The sequence below is a fragment of the Xyrauchen texanus genome, chromosome 38, assembly GCF_025860055.1.
Source record: "Xyrauchen texanus isolate HMW12.3.18 chromosome 38, RBS_HiC_50CHRs, whole genome shotgun sequence".
In the NCBI taxonomy this organism is placed as follows: Eukaryota; Metazoa; Chordata; class Actinopteri; order Cypriniformes; family Catostomidae; genus Xyrauchen; species Xyrauchen texanus.
Window position 1 is genome coordinate 24941836 of NC_068313.1, and position 27987 is coordinate 24969822.

At 37.1% G+C, this 27987-nt stretch overlaps 1 protein-coding gene across 4 annotated transcripts; it reads left to right on the forward strand.

Annotated features, from left to right (window-relative positions):
• The first annotated feature begins 607 nt into the window (after positions 1-607).
• Positions 608-27727, forward strand: LOC127631807 (ankyrin repeat domain-containing protein 13B-like). Of its 4 annotated transcripts, none has more exons than XM_052110164.1 (15): positions 608-925; positions 11431-11566; positions 11651-11775; positions 15094-15139; positions 15805-15948; positions 16776-17007; positions 17218-17284; positions 18571-18652; positions 19341-19405; positions 20179-20315; positions 20524-20681; positions 20831-21007; positions 21265-21428; positions 23357-23440; positions 25704-27727. In XM_052110164.1, exons 1-15 carry the CDS (start codon positions 656-658, stop codon positions 25929-25931), a joined length of 2115 nt encoding a protein of 704 aa, XP_051966124.1. In that variant the 5' UTR covers positions 608-655; the 3' UTR covers positions 25932-27727. The 4 variants fall into 4 exon arrangements, with proteins under 4 accessions (XP_051966124.1, XP_051966121.1, XP_051966122.1 ...); XM_052110161.1 differs by having other exon boundaries at positions 23357-23433; positions 25736-27727; XM_052110162.1 differs by having other exon boundaries at positions 25736-25935.
• Positions 27728-27987: the final 260 nt, after the last annotated feature.

The following is a 27987-nucleotide window of genomic DNA, read 5'->3' on the forward strand; positions in this document are numbered from 1 at the left end:
TGCACACTGTTAAATAAAACTGATTAAATGAATTATATAATTCTCTCTGATCATATTCCAATCATAGTATAAATTAGCTCAGTCTCTGGTTCTTATGTGTACATGGGATGGATAAAAGAACACCTTATACAGTTAATATTGATATATAAGCACAACAGCTCAAAATAGTCTTTGAAGAAATTCTAATATCTAATCTTATATGCTAAGCACAAGTGCAAGTTTTAATACAAACTGATGAGTAAAACTTCATTTGTTGAAATGATGGGCTTATTTCAAGGCTAACAGGTATTTTATGTTATTTTTAAACATGATGATATTTTGTCCCTCTCTTTTCCATGGCGCAGTGAGCATCATCAGTATGTATGACAACATTATTGATTAGACACTAAAGTTCACTGGCTCATAGGTGTGTGTTGCTTTCGTCGGGGAAATGAGAGCCCTGCCTCAGCGAGAGCGTGCGTGCGTGCGTGCGTGCGTGCGTTTGAATGTGTGTGAGAGATCAGGAGAGAGAGAGAGAGAGAGAGAGAGAGAGAGGGAGAGAGAGAGTGAGAGAGAGAGAGAGAGAGAGAGAGAGAGGAGGAGAGTGGAAAACAGAACGAAGACCATCCGTGCACGTGTTAGGTTTACATTGCATTTCAACATAGACATCTATTGCATGCCAAGTTACTATGCAAAGGAGATCCTGGATGCGAAAGGGGAGCGAAATCCCCTTCTCGGTTTTCTTAGCAATACTAATGTAGCACGCGCTAAAATAACTGATACCGCAAAGAAGCAGGGAAACGGAAGGGAGGAGAGAGCCGCAAACTATGCAGCGAGGATGATTTCTGCCAGAAAAACTCCGGAGAAGAGTCGCTATCGTATTCATTCTCTGGTGTGGCATAATAAACATTGGCAACTGGAGAAAGAGCTTTCATTGTGTGAGCAGGTAAGATGCGTTCTGTTGTGCGTGCCAGTCTCGCGTGCGGATGATGATGTGAGAATCGGGCCGCGTGTGTCTGACTGGAAACTGAGGTGTGAACCAGCATGACTGGGGTAGTGGTCGGGGAAATCGTGATGCTTACATTTCAAGTTAAATGCCTTACATGTGTATTAACTATAAGAGTCAGCACAAGACTATTTTGGTTGATTCGGGTTGATTTCTGTGGTGAAAGGGGCAAAACGTGTATTCTTCGTTATTTTCTTGTTTAGTAATTACATGTAGGCTATACTCTTAAGTGGTTAGTCATTTGCCTATTTGTCTACTTCAATCAAAATACATGTAAAATAAAATAAATAAATAAATAAATAAATAAATAAATAAATATATATATATATATATATATATATATATATATATATATATATATATATATATATATATATATATATATATATATATTTGTATTTAGTATTGATTGGAGTGTATCTAAAATGCATTTAGGCCTATTTATTTATTTGTTTATTTTGTATTTCGATCTGACAGATTGTTTAACATAGATTGCAGAACAGAGTGGCATTGGGCACAATGGCTGATTGAATGATGCTTATAGAGTCAGCCTACATTCACCACACACAGATCCCAAGGATACATAGTGTGTCAGGAGAGGGTGTGTTTGTCTTTGTGATCAGCCTTTTTTTAAATGATTGTTAATGCAATAGCTGAAATAATCCACAAATCAATATTACGTTAGTATGTAATCCATTCATTTGATTTCCTTCTGGACAAACCAGTAGGAATTGAAACTTTTTGTACATCTTCATATCACAGACTACTACGAATCCACCTGTCATCTTTTGTAAGAGAAAAATTGACAGTATATGTGCTAAAAATACATGTGCCATTATTAGACATATAATGAGTGACTACTTCATAATATCAAATATCACAGAAGATGCTACCATGAAAACCAGAGTGCATAATTTTTTTGCAATTAGAGGAAATGTATGCACCACTGGTTTAAGAAGACCACTAACAGAAATTGCATTAAGAGCCTTGTATTAAGGCATGGTATGCACTGAAAAAAATAAATATTTGTCAGGTAATCTAAAAATGTGTGTCCAGTGGTAAAATCTAAATTAATTGGTTTTATTCGTCAAAAATATTATTTAAAGGAATATTCTGGGTTCAATGGAAGTTAAACTCAATTGACAGCATTTGTGGCATAATGTTTATTATTACCATAAAAATGTATTTAGAGTCAATTTACTCCTCAAGAAATGAACTGCAATTTTGAAATAAATCATGAGCTCTCTGACGAGATGAAGGCTCCAGTCATTTCAGTAACTTTATAAAAGCTGTTTTATTCTACATGGAGAGGGTCATATTGAGATCACGTTACAACTGAATACTTCTCACTTTATCTCTGTAACCATGCTGTTATTGGACACTTTCACTCACTGATTAAATTAATGATGGTAGACTGTCAGTAGTGAATTTATACAATGGCAGTGGTAGCTGAAAACAATTGTGTTTGAATGATATTTCATCCACACCTCTAGGTGGCAGTGCAAGTCTGAGATGACAAATTAAAAAAATACTGAGTGCACCTTAAAAAAAAAAGAAAAGAAGCAAAATTTGAGGTTACATTGAGGCACTTACAATGGAAGTGAATGGGGACAATATTTTTTAGGTTTTCAAGACAGAAATGTGAAGTTTATAATTTTATAAGAGCACTTAGAATAATTATTCTGTTAAATCTTATATTGGAGGTTGTATTAATGTTGTAGGGGTTACAGTGTTGCATCGGCATTGCAACAAATCTTTAAATTGGATATAAATTTACACAGAAAAGATTAGTAAGTGATTTGATCACAGTTAAATCATGTTAACATATTGTTTACGTCTTATGGCTTTATTTTTGAAACAGGGAGTATTTTAACATTTACGAATTGGCCCATTAACTCCCAATGTCAGTGCCTGACTGTAACGTAGATTTTTGCTTTTATTAAAGAGGGACAAGTCAGTATTAATTTTGTGGTAATTAACATTATGCCATAAATGCAGTCAACTGAGCTTAGATTATATTGAACCCTGCATATTCCTTTAACATGACTAATAAAACTTAACTAAATAAATATTAATATTAAAATATTATATAAATAAATATTTACATAATTAACTGAAAACTCACTTAAATCTTCCATCTCAATTACAGTAGCCATGCAATGATTCCCAAACATACTGTGTAACTCTTTCAAATACCAGCCATCTTGTTCCTGTGCAGGGGTTAATGGTCATGATTTAGACTCTAACACTGTTGATGATTACTGCAATATATAGCACTCCCAGTTTTTCTGATTTACAGTCCGGTGACAGAATAATCTAACCACACTTGGCATGGTGTACGATCTATGGAGATTGAGGATCGTGCTGGTGGGGTGTTGCTGAATGAGTCAAACCGGGCTCCTTTGGGGACAGCATGAGGCACGAAGAGGGAGGTCAATATTGTCATGTTTGCTCTTCGTGAGTACCAATGAATGCGGCACGCGGTCGAGCTGACAAGGGGAAAAGTTGCCGCACCAGCACACAGGATTATGGGATAGATGTTAGGTGTCAGTGTAAGAACAAAGGGGTGTAACGTAAGCCATCCGGATGGAGGAGAAGGTTGGACATGAATAGCGATGAGCAGGCCGAGTTAGAATCGCTTTTTTGGAGTAAATTCTGCAGAATGGATTTAAATATACATGAAATACAAAAAAATCATGATACATTTACTGTAAAAAAAAAAAACTGGCAGCTGAGATTGACCTCACCATAAGATTGTTAAATAAAATATAATTTTTCACAATAAATGGCTCTGCGGAACTTTCTGTAGAATTCTGCGCGCACACAGGTTCTGTGTGGGCCTGCCGATGAGTGAGAGATGAATTTAGGGTGTGAAGAAGGAAAAAGATGATACTGAAGAAAAAGAAGCTCAATTCGCAGTTTGTTTTGACAGTGCCATAAAACAGTCATGGGGGAGGGAGTGGACAGTTGACAGCTCAGAGGAGCAGAGGGAGGAAATTGAGAGAGTGAATGGAGAAATAAACAGGGAATGGATATAGCGGGTGATTGAAAGAGAGATCTGGAGACAGTAGCATTGCTGATTGATGTATGTCCAGACCAGAGTCTAAAGCAAAGAGACAATGTTGAGCAGTATGTAGATTTGTATTGTTTTTATATGAAGTCAGCAAATATGCAACATTAACACTGCAATTTCTTTTCCTGTGTCTCTCTATCAGCACATTTTCTGTTTTCCTCACATTTGTTCAGACTCTGTTTGATTAACTCTTTTCTTCAATGGTCCATCCTTCTGCTCCCCACCCATGGTGTGCCGTAACCCAATTGAAGCATCACATTGTCACAGGGGATGGGCGATGGGGAGGAGGTTGCTGAGATTTGGTTAACTTATGGAAAGCTTTTAACTGACTGACAAGAACAGTGGAAGACAGAGCTTGTAGATTGCTGAGATTTCTATGTTTGAGAAGGCAATAGCAATATGTGGTGATAGTGGGTTGCCGAATTGATAATAAAGAAATAAAAGGTACTTTGAGGGTCCTATCTGATTTTATTATGGCTTTATGGTCTGAATTTGCTATCAAATGATAACTAGGCACACAAGCAAACATACAGGCACACAAACAACACACATATACGCATCCTTACTCAACTCAATTTTATTTAAAGAGCACTTTCAAAAAGTGCACTGGTACCAAAGTGCTGTACATGGAGTTACAAAAAAAAACAAAAAAAACAAAAAAAACACAAACATACAGCTTAAGAATACAATAAGCATTTAAAACCAGGATTAAAAGACAGGATAAACATTTTTTACATAGTACAATTTATGATGCAATTAAATAAAAGTTAGGGAAAATAAGTACGTTTTTAAGGCCACCTGGAAAGACATTAGAGATGGAGATGATTTCATTGCCAACGGAAGCTCATTCCAAAGTCTATGGGCTGCCACCTCAAAAGCTATCTCACCTTGAGTTTTATGGCGATATCGAGGAACTGACAGGAACAGCTGATCACCAGAGCCATCTTATAGCCATCCATCATAACTGTATGGTGGCGTTTGTACTGTCCTGCATTTGCCTACTAGAGGATACTACAAGGCACTATTTCATCAGCACAAGCCATCTACCTGATTTAGATAGATGTTGTTTTTTTTCCAATAAACTTGTTCCACTATTCGAATTTGGCTATGCAAAAATATGTCAAGGTGAGGTCATAACCGACAAAAGACATATAGAGGAGAACACTAAAGCGTGTCCGTGTTTTGTACTCTCCTTTTAACATGGAAAGAGTGTCAAGTCACTTCCTCTTCTTCTTATCTCAAACCGCATATTCCGTGGCATTTACCGGAGTAAAGAAAAGGACATGTTATCACCAGGATGGTCGGATTGCTAGCTGGGAGATCCAGGGATAGACCATGAACAGGATGGACCGTCACATAGAATAATGATTTTTAGAGTATGAAATGGAGCCGCATCTCTATGAAGCTGAAAAGTAGAAATTCACAGATGAATTGGCCAATAATCTGTATCGGCCTACATAAGCAATTATCTGCACTCAAGATGTAACCACATATTCAGAAATGGAGGGAGGGACCAAATGTAATAAATGAAAAATTAACCATGGAAAAAAAAAACTCATATCAGGAGACCACTATTATTAATATTGGGGTATATGTTCCCCTATGGTGGTTACGGCCCTGTCTGCACTACCAGACATCAACCGATTGTTTACAAATCAGCCATGATTAGGGCAGATTATCTGTCCATCAAAAGGCGGCAGAAAAACACGGTCTGGCAAAATAGCCTTCAACTCTTACTATATGTGAAAGAAAATGTCTGATGAATGGAATTACTCTGTATTGGTTAAAACTTTTAATTAATTTGAATACTCACCTTAAAGCTTGACAAATCAAGGAATATGGTGAGTTTTTTTTAAAGCTAAAGCAATAGCTGCTTCAATTCAGTTAATGTGAGTTAAGAACATAAAAAAATAAATAATCAAGAACTCTTAAAAGTTTAAAGTGAGCCTAACAGGAGGTTATTCAGAATTCAGTTAATGTGAGTTAATAATGTGCTTTGCATTTCAGTGTTTTTTTTTTACAACTAAGACCAATTACTCTTAATCATGGAAAACATTTAGAGACATAGAGAATAAAGTTGTGTAATTAAAAGTGCAAAAAAAATTTTCCCCATAAAAAAAGTTTTAAATAATTTTTAATATGTATAAAATCATGACCACTCACATAAGATGAGGACTCTAGTCACATCAGTAACCTTGTAAAAAGCTGTGTTATTCTACATGGGGTAGGGGCGCTCTCAGGGGGCTGACATTTTAGAATCACATGACCAGCTGAATACTCCTCACTTAATCTCAGTAACCATCTTGTTATTGGACATTACACTCTTGGATTAAATTATTTTATAATGAAATTATAATGAATTTGTACAATGACATCTGTGACAGAAAACTATTGATTTTGAATGATGCTGAATCCACACCACTAGGTCTCACTGTAAGTTCAAGATGATACAAGCAAAAAGTTACGAGTGCACCTTTAACTATCAGTGATTTGAAACAAGGTAGTATAAAAAAACAGAACCACCAAACTGTATCAGCATCCGCAGATAAATACTGTTCTAAATAAAAATAAATGTTGTATTGGTGCATCCCTACTGAAAGTGTATTTTTTCTAGGTTAAAATCCTTTTCTCTATCCCAAAATATTATGCAGAGACAACTGTAAGTAAGCTATTTTTGCAGGTTGATTTCTTCGAAAAGTGTTAACACTGTGGCACCATTGCTCTGTTTTATAAAGCATCCTTTGGTTTGAGTTTTAGGGCAGGGCTATCTTTTTGCCTAACCAATGGCAGATGGTGGGAGAGTATTTGTTAAACCTATTTGAAAGTAATTCTTATTTTAGCAATTCCATCTGGTGATGTTAGTGGCGCAAAAATTATACACTTGAACTATAATACAGTCTGCATCTACTATACCGTTTCAGCTCTATTTTTCCCCCATTTAGGTGGTAATGCAATTATCCTGACATTTAGTTCAAAAGTAATTGTTGCTGTGACATTTGCAACAGGGCTACTCTTGTGTTTTGGTGTCTGCATAGAGCAAGCTCTATTGGTTTCTGCCTCCCACACTAAGAGGTGGTCGCCTCAGCCCTTATAGCTGAGTCTCTGAGGCCGATCTCCAGAATACGATTGGCACCGTGGGTGTGTGTCAACCTCCTGTGACACAATAGAAGCATAAAAAGTGAAAAAAGCACCTGTATATCTCTCTTCTCTCATGCCTTCCCTCACTTCCAGTAGCAGTGTGTCTGTCTGCCTGCCTGCAGACTTATTTAAAGAACCTGTAAGTTCTTTTTCACTGCTCTCCTGGGTTCTCACCTTGTCTCTGCAATTAATTTAATTCTTCTGCCACATCTTAGTGTTTAAGTGCTTCCGTGCGTTGATTTGGTACTTCAATTTATATCTGCAAACAGGCGGCCCTATGCTGCATTTAAGTGATAGCAGAGACACACGATTCCATTTACGGTATGTGCAGAACATATTGTGCATATGTATGGACTTCTTTATGCATACGGCTACACAGTACAGACTGTGCAACCATTCAGCAGAATCCATCGCATGCTGTGATATGCACCCCCCTCCACCCCACACACATATGATTTTCATTTGCTTGCCTCCCACATGCACAGTTTGGACTTCCAATGAAAGATTGATGTTGCTTTAAGTAGCTGCCAGAGAACATTAGCCAAGGCAGAAAGAGTGCAAGAGCAGATGCATCAGGCAGAGATGACTATCAATAATGCAGTCTCCAGCAGTCCCACAACTGAGAAAAAGAGAAAGAAGAGATAGAATGGACAGTTATGTGGAAAATAAAACAATAAAACAAAATAAAATATGGGGAAAGACCCTGGATGATGTAATATTTTCAATTTCAATGTGGAGAGGCTGGATGTTGAATTTAGCAGCATAAATCTAGCAAACTGTTTTTTTTTTTTATTTATTTACTGTATATATATATATTGTTCTTTGTGTTATATTATCCTGATGGGATTTCAAATATAGCTGCTGAGGGAGTGACTTTAGACAAAATTTAATAATCCATCTCCCTCTGTATTTTGTTTTCATCTTTTGGAAAGTCGTGGAAATAAGTGGATTTTTTTTTTTTACTGTTGAAGCCAATGGGAATGCAAAAATAATATTGGCTGTGGTCTCCTATGCACCTAAAAGTTTACCCCGCTGTAGTTTACTTCTGCGTTTCAAACCCAGAAATGTACATTTGACATGAATTTGAGTTCATGCATGTCAGCAAGGAAGCATGTTGCCCTGTTTCTGGTCTATCAGTGAGATTCAGTGTTGGAGGGTTTGATAAGTTCCAGTCAGTTACTGTAATGTGTAGGTGTTACAGGCAGGAGTTCTAATATTATTCTTATTATTTTATAACCCGATCCTCACTGCTCAAGAACACAGTGTAATGTGTAGGTGTTACAGGCAGGAGTTCTAATATTATTCTTATTATTTTATAACCCGATCCTCACTGCTCAAGAACACTCAAAATGTCCCATGGTAACTATAGTTATTCCCAATTTTAAGCATAATTGGTTGACACTTCAATACTTAGTGATCAAACAATTTAAGATACCTTGGAAAGGAGGTGATATTATTTGTATTTACTTGTTCATAGCATGATATAGTGTTTGAACTATTTATTGAATTCATGCCCTTGCAGTGTCCATTGTTGTGTCTTTTTTGTTTTTGTATTCTATACACTATAAGTGGACAACTGATGGCTTGTCTGGTACCCAAACTTATTGTTAGGTGTCAGTATTTATTATTTGCATATAATCCTTCAACACTTGATGTTCTTATTGCATGACAAAGACCTTTGTGGTTGAAACGTTGTTTGTCATATCTATTAAATTATATGGGCATAAAGGAAGCAGTGTGACTGTCTCCTTTTTCACTATGTGAAGTGTTCCAAATTTTGATCATGCACCTGCCATTAATTTATTCTAATATGTGCACATTGCCTCCATTAACATTAAATCATTTAGTCATAAAAAAGATTTGATTATCAGAGCGACCGATAGATGGATGGTTTGGTGGATGGATGGATGGATAGATAGATAGATTTCTGTGTTAAGCAGAATGAGTCACATTTTACTGTCATTGTATGGAAAATAAATGCAACGAAATTGAGTGGGGACTGAGAATAACATTTTGCCTAACATCTCATATGGAGCACAGAAGAAAGTCTACATGAAGGTGAGTAAATGCTGACATCATTTTCATTTTTGGTGAACCTTCCCATTAAACCTTGTGCTTTTCCATCCAGCATCTCCTGTCCATCCAGAGGTGCTTATCATTCAGGGTTACCATAGCAACCACCAACCCTATCCACACCCTTTTTCTCATAGCGTTTCAACTGTCTAATCTCACTCTAGGGACTGGCCTGGTGTTTTTCTTGCCAGAGGCCTTCAGGGGCCATAGAGGCCACAGTTGTTGCTGGTGAGTGCCATCATGATGTTAAGGAAGGGGCCGACTAATTGTGAGACACAAACACACACACACACCACGTGGGGAGGAGTTTTCCTGAAACAAAAACAACATGACTGTGCCTTATTCTGCTGTCACAAAGACATTGCTAGGGTCTTGTTTTGAAGTTGCTAAGGCGTTTTGAGTGGTTTTAATGTGCTGCTGAGCAGTTGAGCAGGTGTTGATGGGTGGTCAATTTCTGGCCAAAGTCAAAAGAACTCACATAAGCCCCCCCAATCATCCATGTCCAATGCAAAAACAGTGCTGGACTACTTACAAACCAAAGTTTAATAATTAATACGTAAGGCCCCAAACACATGCCACACATGGACATATATGCACATAAGTGTGCACCCAGATTACTAACTGTACAGTACAGAGCTCCAAAAGCAGCTCTCACAGCACAAGTTAAGCCCTTGGGTAATAATATGGTTCCATTACCACAAGCCCATCTGAAATGCATCGTTAAAAACATCAAACATGGCTTATATACAAGTCTCTAAATAAAGTTGTCCCGACATTCATCGCTGCTCTACATACACAATTTACCATGCTCTGCCTGTGCCGTCTGTCTTGTCCTTGTTTTCGAAGGGTGCGCTTATAAATATGGACAAAACCACAGCCAGCCAACTCATCAAGTAATGATTAATAGGTCATGCTGCATCTCTAGTATAAACACATATTAACTGAAATACGTGTTTGTGTATGGAGGTGAATGCAGAGGTTGTTTGTTTGGGCTTGGATGACAGTGAGTGATGATCCCATTACAAAATGATGCCCCCCCATAAGGTGAATCATAAACTCTTTCAAAGCGCTCATGACCATCGATGACAGAGTTAACTTGCTTAAAAGGGACAGAGAGAGACAAGGTTATTTTAGTTTTGAATTTTGAATTTATTTCTTTTTTCAGTTTGTCCTTCCTATTTAAATTACTTTTCATTTGTTTTCACTCAATGACTGTTGACTCAGCATGATCACATGAAAATCGACATACAGCTTCCAAATGTACATGTACCCCGAAATCGACCCAATTCCTCCGAATTACTGACAAGCGCCATCTTCCATCAGATATGTTTGCATCAATTAAAATGTGTACACCATTCCCTCAGGCCTTACTGATAACGCTTTGTGTGAAAAACTTCAAGACACGGGATCTGGTCCCATGCAAACAGGGAAGTATTCACGTTCACATAAACATTGATGAGCCTATGCTGAAGTTGTATTGTTGCACTAAAATTAAATGTTTACTCCACTGAAAATTAGGTTTAAGGTTGCTTACAATTAGGTTTAAGGTTGGGGTTTAAGGTTCTTAATGTCTGTATAACATAATTTACAACAAAACATAGAACTCAGAATGGTGCCACTATGTGGACTTTTCAGCCATAAACTGGAGCTCACATGTGCCCATACGTTCAACAACACTTCCAGCTTCGGACACTGGTGGCAGTGGTTCGAATTTCAGTAAGCACAGAGCGAATTTAGCAGCAGAACTTTTGACCTACTGCCACTGAATTCACAGTGAGATTAGTCTGGTTGGTTTTAGTTGGATATTGTTTTTGCTGTGTAATGGCATATTCATGTTTAATGGTTTGTAAAAATTGGTTATCAATGTTTTACATATAGAATATTTTATCTAAAGAACTAAAATGAATTCATGGGGATTTTTATTTTTAGCTTTTCCTATGTTGGCTTTCTCTCCATCTCCATTTTTCTCCTTCCATTTTTATCTGTTTGGCTATGTTTGGAATAATATTAGTTCAAAACACAGGCTGGATTCGAACCTGCATTCTGGAGCTAACCACCATGCCACATCCCTGACAGATTTCTATTTTAATCTGTTGAAGGCAAAAAAGTTGTGTTTGACAATATTTTCTATAAAATGAAATCTAAAAATCTCCTTCTACAGGTAGATTTAGAAGTGTTGGACCCACGTGGTCGGACTCCTCTCCACCTGGCCGTGACCTTGGGCCACCTAGACTGCGCCCGTCTGTTACTCCAGCATGGAGCCGATGTCAGCAAAGAAAACAGAAATGGTTGGACAGGTAATACAACGTAAAAGCTCCAGTTCCATTGCACTCTCAGGTCACAATAAACCTCACTTTACTCTCTCTCTCTCTCTCTCTCAGTGTTGCAGGAAGCCATCAGCACACGTGACCCAGAGCTGGTACGCCTGGTGCTGCGTTACCGTGACTACCAGCGCAACACTAAGCGTCTGGCAGGGATTCCGCGCCTACTGGAGAGACTCCAGCAGGTCAGCAACAGATGTGTCTTAATAAACTCTGAGCCAGCTAATGACAAAACAAAAAGCAATGAGCTCACCCACCAGCATAACAAACAGCAGCTTAACAACCACCTGTTGCCGCACACCTGAGCCCTTCATTCCACTAGATACAGATACATAAATATATTGTTCACACCCAGGTTTATAGGTAACCTCTAGTAGGCTGGGAATCAGCAGGGACCTGGTGATTATATATCATGATTCTTGTTGTTTAGTGTATGCTGATTTAAATCTGGGATATATTATATTGCGATCTTTTACTAGATTGTTTCTCATTCATCTTCATTGGAGTTTGATGCTTTGTGCAAAAAAAGTTGTGAACTTCTTGTTTTAGTTTATTGTAGAAGCACGTCAGTAAAAAACTAAATATATAAAACGTTGTGAGGGAATAGCATACCCACCCCCTATCACTAAACATAGCCTTACCTTACAAAAATTAACCATGGTTTACTGCAGTAACCATACATAGTATCACCATGGTCTTTTGTAGTAAAATCATAGTAACCACAAAATTAGAACATGGTTACTATTAACCAGTGGCAATTTCTCAGGGCCAGCAAAGCCTTCTCTGGTGGCTTAACATGCCAAATAAATAAATATTTTTCATCCTTTCATTCTCAATCACATTTTTGCCAATGCATTTTTAATCGCACTTTTTCCACTCTTAATTAATCCACAAACAAATTGAGAAAAACTAAAAGTTTATCCAGTCAGAATTTATTCCTTGATGCTTACAAGCGAAGTGTGGCAACTGTTTCACAAATCACATGCCTAAAGCTGTTTGAGCTCCACCCCTTCAGGCTTTCAGAATTTCTACAGCATCCCTCAACAGTACAAATGAACGAGAAACTAAAGTCAGATTGTCAGATTCATCAGCCAATCAGATTGATTTATTTGTTCTTGGTGGGTGTGATCTTTAGGATCTGTCCCGGTCGAGGCCTTCTAGCTGGCCTTGAGTGACACAATCACGCTTTAAGTGATGCACGTAATTTTAGAGTGAAAAGCATCTGATGAGTCGGCTGTCACTGCCACATCACCACTGAGAAAGAGATCCTTCTGAATTTAAAAACACGAGATGTTCTGCGTGACCGTGTGACTGCTTAATTTATTAATCAGGAAAGGAGGACTGATTTTCACTTCAAGCTAATTGGTAAGTGCTTTTTGTATTGTTATAGCAACATCAGGAGTTTCTGTGTAAATTAGACTGCTTGAGCATTCAGTGTCGATCAAGTTTTGAAAAGTAGTGCTGCATTCCTTTCAACTCTGAAAGTCGGATTATACAACTTCCCACAAGTGCAATGGAATGCATCTTGAAGTCAGAATTAAATCTTGTAGGCTCGTGCAGAAATTCTCAACCCCGATTTCACCGAGATGCAGGTGCATGATGTCACACTAACATGTCGACACTCAGGGAGATACAAAGTAAGTGATAAACATTCACTTTTTTAAGTAATATCGATAAATGAGTTTGTTTCCACATTACAAGATATTTAAACTTGTTTAACAAACGCCTGCAGAAAAGGGTGCAATTGGTATTACTAGTTAGCTGTGATATAATGTATGATACCCAAAGGCATAGGGTGTCTTATTCATTGTGAAATTGTGTTTTCTTAATAGCATGAATCACACTGAAGGCTTAGACTTTAAATGCATGGCCCGCCACTGCTATTAACACTATATTACTGTAGTAACACCATGGTTCACTGCATTAAAACCATGGCTTCTGCCAAAAACATGGTTACTACAATATTACTATAGTAAAACCTTGGTTAATTTTACCCGGCTTAAACCATTCTCTCAACTCCCAAACCTTCATCATAACCTAATCACTGCAAGGAAATAAACTTTAAAGGGACGGTTCACCCAAAAATGAAAATTATTTTATAATTACAACCCTCATGATATCCCAGGTATGAATCTCTTTATTCAGCAGAACACATTTTAAGAAAAATTTAAAAATATCTCAGCTCAGTAGGTCCTTAAAATGCAAGTGGGTGGTGATCAGACTTTTGAAGTTCCAAAAAGAACAGAGAGTCAGCATAAATGTCATCCATACAACTTCAGCGGTTAAATTAATGTTTCCTAATGTGACACGATTGTTAGCATGTGAGAAGTGAGAACTGACACAACGCTGTTTAGAACTGTGTAGGAGGAATGCTGTACAGAAGCTTAGTTGGTTTTGGTTTAGATATATATTTGTATCTGTTTCTTTACTCACAAAATTTGTGTGCTTATCCTGGATGTCTTAACTGAAAGAAGTACGTGAGATAACATCTGTAACATGGCAACGCAAATACATCACACAAGAGACCAGGTGAACTCAGCGTTCTTGTGAAGATTACCGGAAGTGATCGTTTATAGTTAAAAAGTAATGTATTAAAAATTTATATTTTTCTCACCAAAGCGATCGTGTTGATTTAGAAGTCATTAATTTAACCGCTGTAGTCATATGGATGACATTTATGCTGACTGTCTGTTATTTTTGGAGCTTCAAAAGTCGAATCACCATCCACTTGCATTTTAAGGACCTACTGAGCTATTTTTCTATATTTCTTCAAATTTGTTCAGCAGTAGAATGAAAGTCATACACACCTGGGATATCATGAGGGTGAGTAAATGATGAGAGAATTTTCATTTTTGGGTGAACTATCCCTTTAATAGTAATTAGCATTTATTATTTTAAGTAGTATAAAAGGAAATATTAAGAGTGGAGACAGGAAACAGGATGGGATAAACTGGGGCAAAAGAAATAAAAACACATCCATAGCATCACACCACGGCATTGAAGCAACACTGGAGAGTCCAGTTGGTCTTAAATTTCATTGTTTACACCAGACTGAGTGCAAATAGTTACGCTGTGAGGTTGGTGTATTTACACCTAGTGCAAATAGTCACTCCGTATATTAAAATATTGGTTTCAAAATGTCATAAACAGTATTGTGAGGTAAAATATCACAATATTTTGAAATATGGCTTTCTATGTTTCATGTACAGTTTTGTAAGGTAAAATATTGCAATACTTTTAAATACCAAATATTACCTCACCTCTAACCTTTAGGTCTATGTCATTCTTTGTTCGTGAGACCTCTTTTTTTTCCTGCTTGCTTTCTTCTACCCTGGGTGCCAATATGACTCTTTTCCTTTTGTTTATGATGGATGTGCGAACTCTCTCATTCTCCCTAGTCTTCATCTCTCCACAAGTTTTATTATTCATGTCTTTTCCTTCAGAGTGATCCTTCTCTCTCTCCCTCCTACTTCACTCAAACATTCTCTCTCTCACTCTTTCAGGCGCAAGACTTTTACGTGGAGATGAAATGGGAGTTTACGAGCTGGGGTAGGTCATAAGTGCTGTAAGGATGTCTAAATCAGATTTTATGGTATGTTTGTACAGGGACTTCCCCTTTCCACCCCCACTCCCTCCCTCCTCCCTCTCTGTTTTCAGTATGGAGTGCAACAGTAACCACACACTTTTTCAGCAAGCTTGGTTCTGAATTAATTTTTCCCTTTTATTTTCTTCATAGGGTTTTTATGCTTTAATAAAGAAATCTAAGCCATGAACCAAACAAACCAGCTCAGAGATGATTCACTACATTACAAACTTTGATATAAAGCAAAAAGTGTACAAATCTGAAAACAACAACAGCAACAACAAAGCAACAAGTCTATATAGTTAAAGGAATGCTTTAAACAAAAATGAAAATTATTTTACTCACCCGCACCGTTTCCATGGTAACATTGACTTTTCTGATTGGTGGAGCTCTCTTAAGGAGTCATGTGTATTTTGCTCTGAGAATTCGGTTATTTAGCACATTAGTTTAAAAATTAATTTAAAATCACGCTGACTTGAGACTTCTACTGAAGCATACAGCATTGTTTATCAGTCTCAGAGCTCATGGGGTGTCTGCTTTGAAAGGTTTTATTGCTAAAATCAAATTCTCTGTCGAGAAAATGAATGGGCTTTTTAGTGTTCTGTTATTGAACACTTTCTTTCTTTTTCAGTTCCTTTAGTGTCTCGTATTTGTCCAAGTGACACTTATCGGGTATGGAAAAGTGGTCAGTGCCTGCGCGTGGATACGACGCTTATGGGATTTGAGCAAATGACCTGGCAGAGAGGCAATCGCAGCTTCATATTCAGGGGTGAAGGTGTGTATGATGGCCTTTAAGTATTTTCTCTGCTTTATTACCTTTAATGATGAATGTCCTGAATGTTCAGGTCTTATTTTACCCCAAAATCAAAAGAAAAAATAAGAAATGATATCCTGCTTAAATGTTTTTGAATTGTTAAATTATTTTCATGACAAATTTAATGTGAAAAAATTTAAGATTTATTTATATATTTTCACTATACATAAAATATGTAATAAATAACATTATTTAAATTGTAAAGTATTTTTATGTTTTGGTAGCACTTGTTTAACTGCCTTTAATGATTTAAATGTTAAAAATTATTATATTTTATTAAATTATTATAGTTTTTATTTTTCCCTGTTTGACAGTAATGAGAATCACCATTGAGAATAATACAAATTCAAAAAAAAAAATTTAATGTCTATACGCATTACTAGAGAATTACAGTAATTTTGTTCCTGTGGTTGTCAAATTCAACAGTGGTACAATAGCGCCAACTGTCAAACATTATGCCTCAATGATCCGCTTCAAATACATCACTATGAGAACGAGCAAAATGATGGACAAGTGAAAAGCGTCAATGTCAGTGGTCCACGGACACATTTTTGTTTGCTGTTTACAAAGTCTACTGGAGTCACAGAGACGTTGAGATATCTCAGGACACTTATTTCATTAATTTCTTTAAGGGAGTAGGAACATGTATTGCATACTTTTCAATGAAAAAATCGCTTACAGCACCTTTAATGCAAAGTTGTATTTTCTTTATTGCAAAAAAGTCCCACTTCCTCACAATCTCTAATTGGCTCCCTTACATTTTGTCTCTCTCTCCACCTGTCACTCAGACTCCAGTGCCATGGTAATGGAAGTGGATCATGATAGACAGCTAGTGTTTTGCGAGACGCTGCCATGCCTGTCTTCCTCCACTTCTTTGCCCCCTTCCCCCTCTTCCAGGGTGTGCACTACCTCTTTGAACCTGTTAGGGGCGCTACAGCCCAGTGATGAACAGGTGGCAGCCCGTCTATCCGCTCCCGTGGTGGCCACGCAGCTCGACACCAGGAACATCTCCTTTGAGAGGTGAGCACGCAAATGCCAAGTCATTGTTGCCATTGAAAATTTTGTAAACAACTTCAACAAGAGCATTGCAAACTTTCATTGTTGCTCAGTCATACCATGGGCTGTGAAGCCTAGCGTGTGAACCAGCATTTTTGTGCAAAGTTCCATCATAAAATGTGTAATATTGGACTCACCTCTGCATTGTGACCACCCTGTTTCGTGCCTCTGCAGGAATAAAACAGGCATTCTTGGCTGGCGAAGTGAGAAAACGGAGGTGGTGAACGGGTATGACGCAAAGGTACTGCCCAGGGCTCCATACTTAACATTTTTGTTTAGAGGGACAGTCAAAGGTTTTCTGACTGTAGATTTAAAGCTGAAATGTGTATTTCTCTCAATGTTATAATACTTTCTCCATCTCCCAGCTTAATATGCAGAGAGTCATTTACAGCACAATGAGCCATTCGTAGGTTTATTTCCTCAAAGTGTAAATGCTGTTGCTCTGTGGCACAATCAAAACATTGCTTCATTTGCTTGAGCATTTCGACCCGCCCGATACAGCAACATTGGCTCAACCAGTGGTGTAAGTTTGGGACTATCTGTTTGTCTGACCAGTATCAGACAGGGGGACTGTGTGGGAAACATGTTGGAAAACAATAATAATTTTTGCAGTTCCATTTGGTGACACTAGGGGCGCAGAAATTACACAATTCAGCTTTAATGCGTCACACAATACAACTATGCACAAGCAATCACAGAAAAACTGACATTCAGAAAATGAAGAATTACTAGATGTAATTGTATGAAGGAAATTAATCACCTTAGTTGACAAACCTTTTTTCTTTAACCCTGACAATAGTCATTGGTTTACTGGTAGAAGTGTCCGGTAATCAGCTGGCAAATTGACGAATCCTTCTATAGATGAAAGCTTGGCTCATGCATATTAATTAAGATACTTGACTAGACACTCCTGAAGGTTACCAGGCAACATGTGCATGACCCAATTAATATTCAAACACTTGTGCCTTAATGTTACATTGTGTTAGAGTTGCAGACTTTTGTGTGCTTTCATCTGTTGACCTGAATGGAAAGGAAAGCAGCCAATTGCATCTTGAAATAATTTGCAGTTACATTTAATCTAAACTGGAAGTGAGCCAGACAAAACAAGTTGCTCTCATTTTAACCAGCCAAGCTACACTATGGTGCATGCCGTGTCATGTAGACTGGGTGTTAGATGCATTAGGAAGTTTTTATTATGTAACTATTATATCATTTTATGAGCTTTAATCAGGTATCAAAAGTCACTCTCACCTGTGTGCCCAAATAATTAATAAATAAATAAAATAAAATAATTTTCCACACTTGCATGCTGTAATTTTCACATGGCAGTTGCTAGTTATATTCTTGCACCATCAAACCCCATTGCCTCAAATTTGACCCACAAGTAAAAATGTCAAGAATTAGAGTATTATACTGTTTTCACTCAGGGCTATGCAGTGCAGATTAACAGAAACAAACAAAAATTTAAAATAAGAGGGATAGAGTGCATGATGAGGCTCATATTGTTGGTCACTGTCTTTGTTTCAGGTTTACTGTGCCTCTAACGTAGAGCTGATCACACGAACACGCACTGACCATCTCACCGACCAGCACAAAACAAAACAGAAAGGTGTGTTTGACCAGAGTCCTAACCTTGCCTTACCTTCTCAAATCAGTGATATATACAGTTGGCAATCAGTTGAGGCCATGGTTTAGTGCGGGGCGAAAACAAATCATGTTGCCATAGAAAAAAAAAATCAATAGAGTTGTTAAATTTTAGAAAGAAAAAGACCGTGAAGTGTAGTGCAGACTTTAACATTTAGATGTGTGATTCCACATGCGTCTCTTATCGTCAGAGCATTTTTATTTTTTTACTTCTTATAATCATTTGGCTAGTGGGGCTGATTATAAGAATGATTCTTTAAAAAATAGCCAAATCTTTTGAGCATTTCTCATAGAAATGAAAGGGTAACTATGGTATGGATTCCAATGAGTGGGTGGGTGTTCATGCCAACTTTGTCTTAACTTACTCATTTATTTTACATTTAAGAATATTTTCAGAATTGCAAACCAGTAATCTTATGCAAAAGCAATTTTTTCCATTTTATATAAATTCCTTATAAACCAAAATGAGAGTGTCTGCTTTGTTAAGCATTTCATAATGAATATGATGATTCAAGATTTCAGTGCCCACTCACATTTTTCCCTTACAAACAGCATCTCTGTCTTGTTTGCCGTTGTGGTGATGTAATACAGATCCTTGTGATTGTGCTCGCCTACTGTAATGTGACCTGCTATGTGTTGTGTCTTTATTTCAGGTGGTAAGACACCTCTGCAGTCCTTCCTGGGTATCGCTGAGCAGCATGTGGGCCAAAACAATGGAGTAAGTGAATGAAGAAATAAAAAAAAAAATGTCATTTACCACCAACGTATTTAAAGACCCCATGAAAAGTGCAGCTTTCTTTACCGTGTTGACGTATTTCTTATTAAAAGATAAGAGTTGAGCAGGACATATTAAAGGGTTCATCCCTTTTTTAGATTTTAGATTGCGGGTTGTATTAGCGGGAGGGAAATTCTCATTGTAGAGAGCAATTCATTGGACAAAAATCTGTGTGGTACAAAACGAGTCATGAAAATACAGTATTTGGTCAGTTTTGTCCACAGGAGAAGATCTGTAAATTTAAAGGTGCACTCAGTAAATTTTTCCTCATTAAAACGTTTTACTCCTAAATAAATGAATAGTCATTTTTAAACATATGTATAAAATCATGACCACTCACATGAGATGAGAACTCTAGTCACATCAGTAACCTTATAAAAAGCTGTTTTATTCTACATGTGGCAGGGGCGCCCTCATGGGGGCAGCCATGTTAGAATCACATGACCAGTTGAATACTCTTCACTTAATCTCAGTAACCATCTTGTTATTGGACATTACACTCTTGGATTAAATTAGTCATAGCTGATTGTAAATAGTGAATTCCTATAATGGCATCTATAACTGGAAACAAATGATTTTTAAATGATGCTGCATCCACACCACTAGTCGTCACTGTAAGTCCAAGATGACACGAACAGAAATGAAATGCCTTTTAGATGTCTTTCTAGTGTTAATGCAATTTCTCTAGCCTCAAGGGAAGTGTTTTTGCATTATAGCACACTCTGGTGACGCAAACATCTTTCCCTGCAACAAACCCATCTGCCCTGACGGCTGAGGAGTACTTTAACCCAAACCTGAGTCAGAGTCAAAGAGACATTGGCCAGCCCAGTCACCTCACCACCAAAACACAAAGGTAGTGCTTCAGTCCAACACTGCTTTTATTTTGTGTTGTCGACAATGTAGATTTTGAACCCCAAAATTGCTATTTTCCAAGATTTCGCTGCTCTTTTGTTTCCTGAATACAGACTGACATATGTGTCAAACAAACCTGCCAAGAACTACATGAAGTCATAAAGGTGTCTAATGTGTGTGGGTGTGTGTGTGTGTGTGTGTTTTCCCAGGTTCAAAGCTAAGCTTTGGCTGTGTGAATCACACCCGCTATCTTTGGAAGAGCAGGTGGCTCCTATCATCGACCTCATGGCCATCACCAACGCCCTGTTTGCTAAGCTTAGGGACTTCATCACATTACGCCTGCCCCCTGGATTCCCTGTCAAGATAGGTAAGCTAGAGACCGTTGGCTGATCCACAGAATGTCTGAAATGTGAGTTTTTATTATCCATGTGGTCCTCACAATGTTGGGAAAACGTGATCCACACACATTTTACAATGTCACACTAATACAACAATAACAATGATATCTTACCACAGAAATTCCCATCTACCACATCCTGAATGCACGTATTACCTTCGGGAACCTGAATGGCTGTGAGGAGTGCGGTTTGCCTCGGGTGGATGCTGAGGGGGACGGACAGAAGGACAGTCTCAGGACAGAGACCCCGTCTCCAGGCAGCGACTCTTCCAGCGTATCCAGCTCTAGTTCCACAAGTAGGAATCAACCTGCTTTTTGCTTTCAGGCAAATGTGATCACTAGAAGTCATATAAGAAGTATGGTTACAATGTTCAGACAAAGCACTTGCCCTATTTAATGGCCAGAAATTAATTAACTGGATGAATGTTTAATGATTGCATTCTTTAATGTGCTGTCTACAATGCTAATGTAACTCTTTCATATCAGTTTGTCAATACATCTGGCACTAAAACCTCCACGTGTGTGTGTGTGTGTGTGTGTGTGTGTTATTCAGACTCATGTCGTGGAGGAGAGATCCTACCATGTGTGTTTGAAGCTCCACGGGGCTACAGTATGTTAGGAGGAAACCAGAGGCAGAACATGAGAGAAGAGGAAGATGATCTGTTACAGTACGCCATACAGCAGAGTCTTATAGAAGCTGGATCAGAGTACGACCAGGTCAGACCAGGGTTATTATAGTTTTGAAAATTTCACTAGTTTTTATTTTTATTTCGTTTAGTGTTATGGTTTTGAATTTCTGTTTCGTTTTATTCAGTTTTAATGGTGCATAAATAGTTTTTATTTGGTTTGTATTTTTTGAAAATAGCCATTTTTATTGAGTTTTATTATAGTTTTAGTTTTCATTTATTGTAACACTACAACATATGTTCTGTAACACTTTAAAATAAGGTTGTATGTATTCATCTTAGTTAACTACACTGGTTAACATAAACTAATAATGAACATCATTTACACTTTTTTTTACACTTATTTATCTTGGTTAATGTTAATTCCTTCATATACTAGCATTATTATAAACATTAAAGTTTGTTAATACATGGTATCCGTTAACATTATTTAATGCATAATGAACTAACATGAACTACAATAAACAATTGTACATTTATAAATTAACATTGACCAAAAAAATTAAAATGCTATATAAATATTGTTCCTTGTTAATTCATGATATGTAATGCATTTAATAATGTTCGCATGAAGGACCCCAATAGTATCTGCCTGTGATGACATTACATGACTACTTAGCTCAGAATAATACCATAAAAGTTAAAAGAGAACAACTAACCAGAGAACAACTTGTCGCTTATTTGCCAGTTACCAAAGTTTATGGAATTAAATATATTAAGATGTTTTGTGTGAAGTCAACTCAGTGAGGCTTCAATTTATTTTGTGCTGTCTTTGCGACTGAAGCGCCATTATTTGCCCTATTTTCATGTGCCTCTAAGTATCATGTATGCAGGAGAACTGTGGTTGGTTTTACGTCAATCAAAAGATGCTCACCGGTTCTTTTTGAGGAAAACACAGAGAAATCCGGCTTGAGAGATTATATAAATGAGATCATCCAACAATGATTGAAAATATGAAAACTAATGTAATTCTCTCTTTAGTTTTCGTTCTTATTGTTGTGCACATTTTTAATTTCAGTTTAGTTTCCCCCATTTTTATTTCAGTGAACTTAAATTTTTTTCACTATAGTTTTCGTATTAGTTATCGTTTTCATTAACAATGATAACCTTGGGTCAGATCCAGACATGTAACAGTCACACTTACAGTAGGTGTCTACAAACTCCAAAAATGCACATTATAATATTGTGCCCTAACCAGACGTGATGCAACTGGAGATAAAGCGAAAAATTATGCGTGACAAAATCACAACCAATCAGAAAATATTTGATGTTTAACAGAGCACGAGAGTACCCGCCCTTTTTTCAGCAACCTTGTTTCTGGAAGTTGGTGGACAGTCTCTATTCTCTGATCGGTGGATTATTTCCCTTCAGGATCATGGTAGTGTTGTTCTTTATCAGAAATTGTGCTAGTGAGTTATTTTTAGATTAAGATGAAATAACATGGACTGATGCCTTTATCAAAAGCACATACCATTGATTAACAACCTCGGAGTTCATGGTAGTTCAGACTTTAAGGTTTTTTAGTTGTCTTTAAATATTAATTTGCCTGTGGAAAAAATGAATGGGATTTACTTCCAGAACCAGACTGTTGCACTCTACACAAACAACTATGTGGAGTGTGATTTTGGTAATAAATGATGCCTTTTGAGGGCACTTTAAATAAAGAACAATCATGATAGCCATGCTGTGAGGTCCAGAATATCCCATTTTTAAAAGTGGGACATCCATTCCTAGAGCTGCCATATTTAGCGTTACAACCACAACATTTTTATTATAAGTGTTCCATCTCCTCTTAATACTGCCATGGTCCCATGCTAGTTGCTAGGACATAAACTTAGATCAAACTCAGATCAACATGTAAAAAATATGGTTTATCCCTTTTTGCTTTATTGTGTCACACCTGGACACAGTCTTAGATTCATTCAAAAATTATTCTCACCCTCTCTCCTTCCTTCACAGGTGACAATCTGGGAGGCTTTGACCAACAGTAAGCCGGGAACACACACTCTGTCCTGTGACCCCAGCCGCCTCGAAAGGTCTGCAGTCAGTATTCCACTTCTGCTGTCTCCTGTTGTCTCATCTCACCCACAATAGGCAGGGACAGCATCACGCTCTCATTACATTTACTGGAGCTATTGACACAGGCTTGACTGTCAATACAGTACTCTGTGAATCTCATAGAAATTCTCTGGGGTTTTTCTCACTCTTTCCTCACCTCTGTTTGCTCTTTCATGCCGCATTAAAGCAGGTTGAGGCACCCGATCTGCTGAATGAGAATATGAAACAGTCCCTTAACGTCATTATTCTTAAAGGTTTCATTTTTAGCACAGGCCAGAACATCTATTTCCACTGATTCAGTTATTTACTGACTTGAAATTTAAATAGAATAGATAATGCAAGAGGGAAACACTTGCTCACAATCTTATTCACACTGTATGTTACATACTATAGTAGTGTCTTATTGCAATGATTTCAGCATCACTTCTTTATGAATTTTGACACCTTTATATCCACTACATACTACACTACACTAGACTATACTATACTACATTAGACTATACTACACTAGACTACATTAGACTATACTACACTAGCCTATACTACATTATACTACACTACACTAGACTATACTACATTATATTAGACTATACTACACTAGACTACTATACAAGACTAGACTACTACACTATACTATACTACGCTACACTAGACTATATTACACTATACTACACTAGACTATACTACACTAGACTAGACTATATTAGACTATACTACACTAGACTACTATACAAGACTAGACTATACTACACTACATTATATTAGACTATACTACACTAGACTACTATACAAGACTAGACTATACTACACTACATTATATTAGACTATACTACACTAGACTACTATACAAGACTAGACTACACTATACTATGCTACACTAGACTATACTATATTATACTATACTACACTAGACTATACTAGACTACACTAGACTATACTACGCTACACTAGACTATATTAGACTATACTACACTACATTAGACTATACTACACTACACTAGACTATATTAGACTATACTATACAACACTAGACTATACTACACTACGCTACACTAGACTATGCTATACTACACTAGACTTTGCTATACTAGACTATACTACGCTACACTAGACTATGCTATACTAGACTATACTACGCTACACTAGACTATGCTATACTAGACTATACTACGCTACACTAGACTATGCTATACTATGCTACACTAGACTATGCTATACTAGACTATACTACGCTACACTAGACTATGCTATACTAGACTATACTACGCTACACTAGACTATGCTATACTAGACTATACTACGCTACGCTAGACTATGCTATACTAGACTATACTACGCTACACTAGACTATACTACACTATACTATGCTATACTATAGGAGTAGTATTGGATATACTGTAAGTTTGCATAGACAAGGTTAATAAGGTATTCTATGACACACTAGTCAAATATAAACACATCTAATGTTTTAGTCTTGTGGCTATACGTTGGAAACTTTCAATATGGTGTATTGTAACATTTGTTACATTGCCCCATTTACTACCATTGTAATTGCCTGTTTTTGTTATTTTGTGGTAATTAGAGATAGTACTAATTGGAAATATGGAAATACCAGCTTATTTACAGATTTAATTATTTACTTTTAAATTACTTTAATTATTTTCCAATCTTTGGAATGTCTTTGTCTATTGTGATAATTGTTGGGTAAATTACTTTTCTGCTCAACAAATTCAAAATAATGTCTATATTTCTTCCTTGTTCATTGTCGCATGTAAGTCATACACTAAACACCATGTGTTTCTCGTTTACAATGGCTCGCGACTCCTCAGCTGTCACAGAAATGCAAACAGATAAATATATGAGCATAATTCATGTTTAAATGTATTCTACAAAATTTGTATTTTAGAAAGGTGTAACTCTATAATAATTGTACTGTAATTAACTTAAAATTCTAAGTCAGTAACTGTAATCCGATTACATTAATTTATACTACTTTTTAACTTAAAATTAACTTGTTTAAAGTATCTAATTACTTTTTAATTAGATTGCACCAAACACTGATTGTGATAGATATCGTTATTGATCAAAAATTTCAAGAATATTGTGATACAAATACCACCTCTTGTGGTAATCAAAATGTTTTCACAATGCTGCCTACAAAGAATAACTTAACATTAAATCCTCAACATTTCATTATTTTTCACTCAGTTGGTGATTTTTCTGTCAAAATGACTTCTTCCTTTTACAGAGGTCACAATACTCTTCTTTTCCATTACCTAGAACGCCCCCGCACAAACCCAGCCCCATGGAGAGCCCTCGCAGCACACCAACCAATAAACCACCACGCAGCTACAACGAGCAGCTGCGTCTAGCCATGGTACTGTCCGCCCGAGAGCAGGAAAAGGCGGAGCTTCACCAGAGACAAGATGAAGAGGAACTGCAGCGAACCATACAGCTGACACTCATGGAGAAGTGACACAACCTGGGACTAATGTGAAACAAAGGGTGGGAGAGCATGCCTGGGGATACGTAACCAACAAGGACTGATTGGCCGTTCTCAAATGCCCCACCCTGTTTTTACATTGAAGTGAACAGTAACTTCAGGCCAGTCTGGGCCATTCAGAATGTCCTCACTCTACAAGTTTACAACCACAAACTACTAAACTCATGGCAATCCTCTAAATGATCAGGACAAGTTTGGAGCATGAGGCCATTCTTCAAATGTGTGTTTGTGCATTTTTGGCTAAGAAATCTCTTTTTTTTTAGCACATTTCTGAAAACCTTCATCCAAGCACTCAGAAAAAGGTTTCTCAGGCTCAATGAGGAACTCTACAGGGAAATTTGAATTTTTGTCACTTTTTAATTTTACATTATGGAAGCAAAGCATTTTGGTTTTTATGGGACAAAGATCTCTGCACTTGAAGAACATCTAAGGGCACTTCCACATTTGGGTCGCAGCATATATATATTTATATATATTTTTGTTTCTAGCCAGATTGATCATTCGACCAGTGGAGAAATTATTGTATTGGTACAACTGACTGGTAATAAGAAGAACGTTTTATTAAAAAAGCCATTTAAGGTACACATCATTTGTGACTAAATGATTCTATTGAATCTGAACCAGATCCTCATTGCAATACTCATAATTTGTGTTCTAAATGCAATTCTCAGCTAAACTCATAATTCACATACAATGCAGTGTGTGTGCTCTACTTTAAATGGTGCCAAGTTAATCTTTATTATCAACTCTTGGATATGTTAATCAGTGAACTTGTCATGACTAGCATTCATCAGTCTGTTCAATAACTCAACAAACAAGTCATCCTTCTGTTTAAGATTCTTTCATGGCCTCCATTCAGTGCTTCCTTCAACATTACCATTAGAGCTCATTGTCCCGAACAGATTGCTTTCATGACTGGAACACCTGGGGTAGCTAATCAAAAATCTAATTGTGCTTTCATAAGGAGTGCCAGAATAAAACATGAGATGAGGAATCACTCGTAGAGAGATAATGCCCTTAGCTAAGACTTGGGGGGGATCTAAAAATAGATGTTTCTTCTGAGTCAGATTTAGTCTGGGCTTGAGTGACGTGCCCTCAGGGTTTGAGGTATCAGGTGAAACTGATAAACAAATTAGGAAACGGCTATACTTCACTTCGGAAAAGCATCGACGTAAAAGCACAAGGCATTAAAGGGATAGTTCACGTAAAAATGTACTGCCCACCATGTTGTTCCAAATCTGTATGACTTTCTTTCATCACAAAAGGAGATGTTAGGCAGAATGTTTTGTTTCAGTCACCATTTACTTTCACTGCATCTTTTTCCCATATAATGAAAGTGAATGGTAACAAACTAATGTTGAACCTAAAATCTCCTTTTGTTTTCCTCAAATAAAAGAAAGTCAGATGGGCTTTTGGACAACTTTTCTACAAAATGTAAATTTTTGGGTGAACCGTCTCTTTAGCGGCCATGATGTTTTCAAAGGAAAAGTAACTAATGAAAGTCTGTCGAGTGGTTTAGCTCCTAGTAAACAAATATGTACATTTGATTTTAGAGAGAATTATTTGTGCGACTTGTGAATGCCAGGGTTCACAAGATCAATGTTTTAGGGTAACATATTATAAGAGCATTATTTACATTTAACCATTTTTTTTTATATATGGACCTGATTTGGTTGGCGCTGTGGTTTGTGTGGAGTGCTGCTGTAGTGTTTGTATTTGACTGAATTATATTGTTCACATTTGTAACTTAAGGCATTCTGAATAAAGGATAAGAAATATAAAATGAACAAAAGTTTCATGTGTTGTGAATGTGTCATTACATTTAAAGGAATATTTCACCCAATAATGAAAATAGTCATTGCCTCACCCTCATGTTGTTCCAGACCGGTTTTGTTATTCATTGGAACACAAAATGTGAATTTCTGAAGGAGTGGTGACTAATCTTTTCCATATATAATGAAGGTGAATGAGGACAAGGGCTGTCAATTAGGCATTGACCCCCTAGATTTTTCTTGTGCCCTCCGAGTCG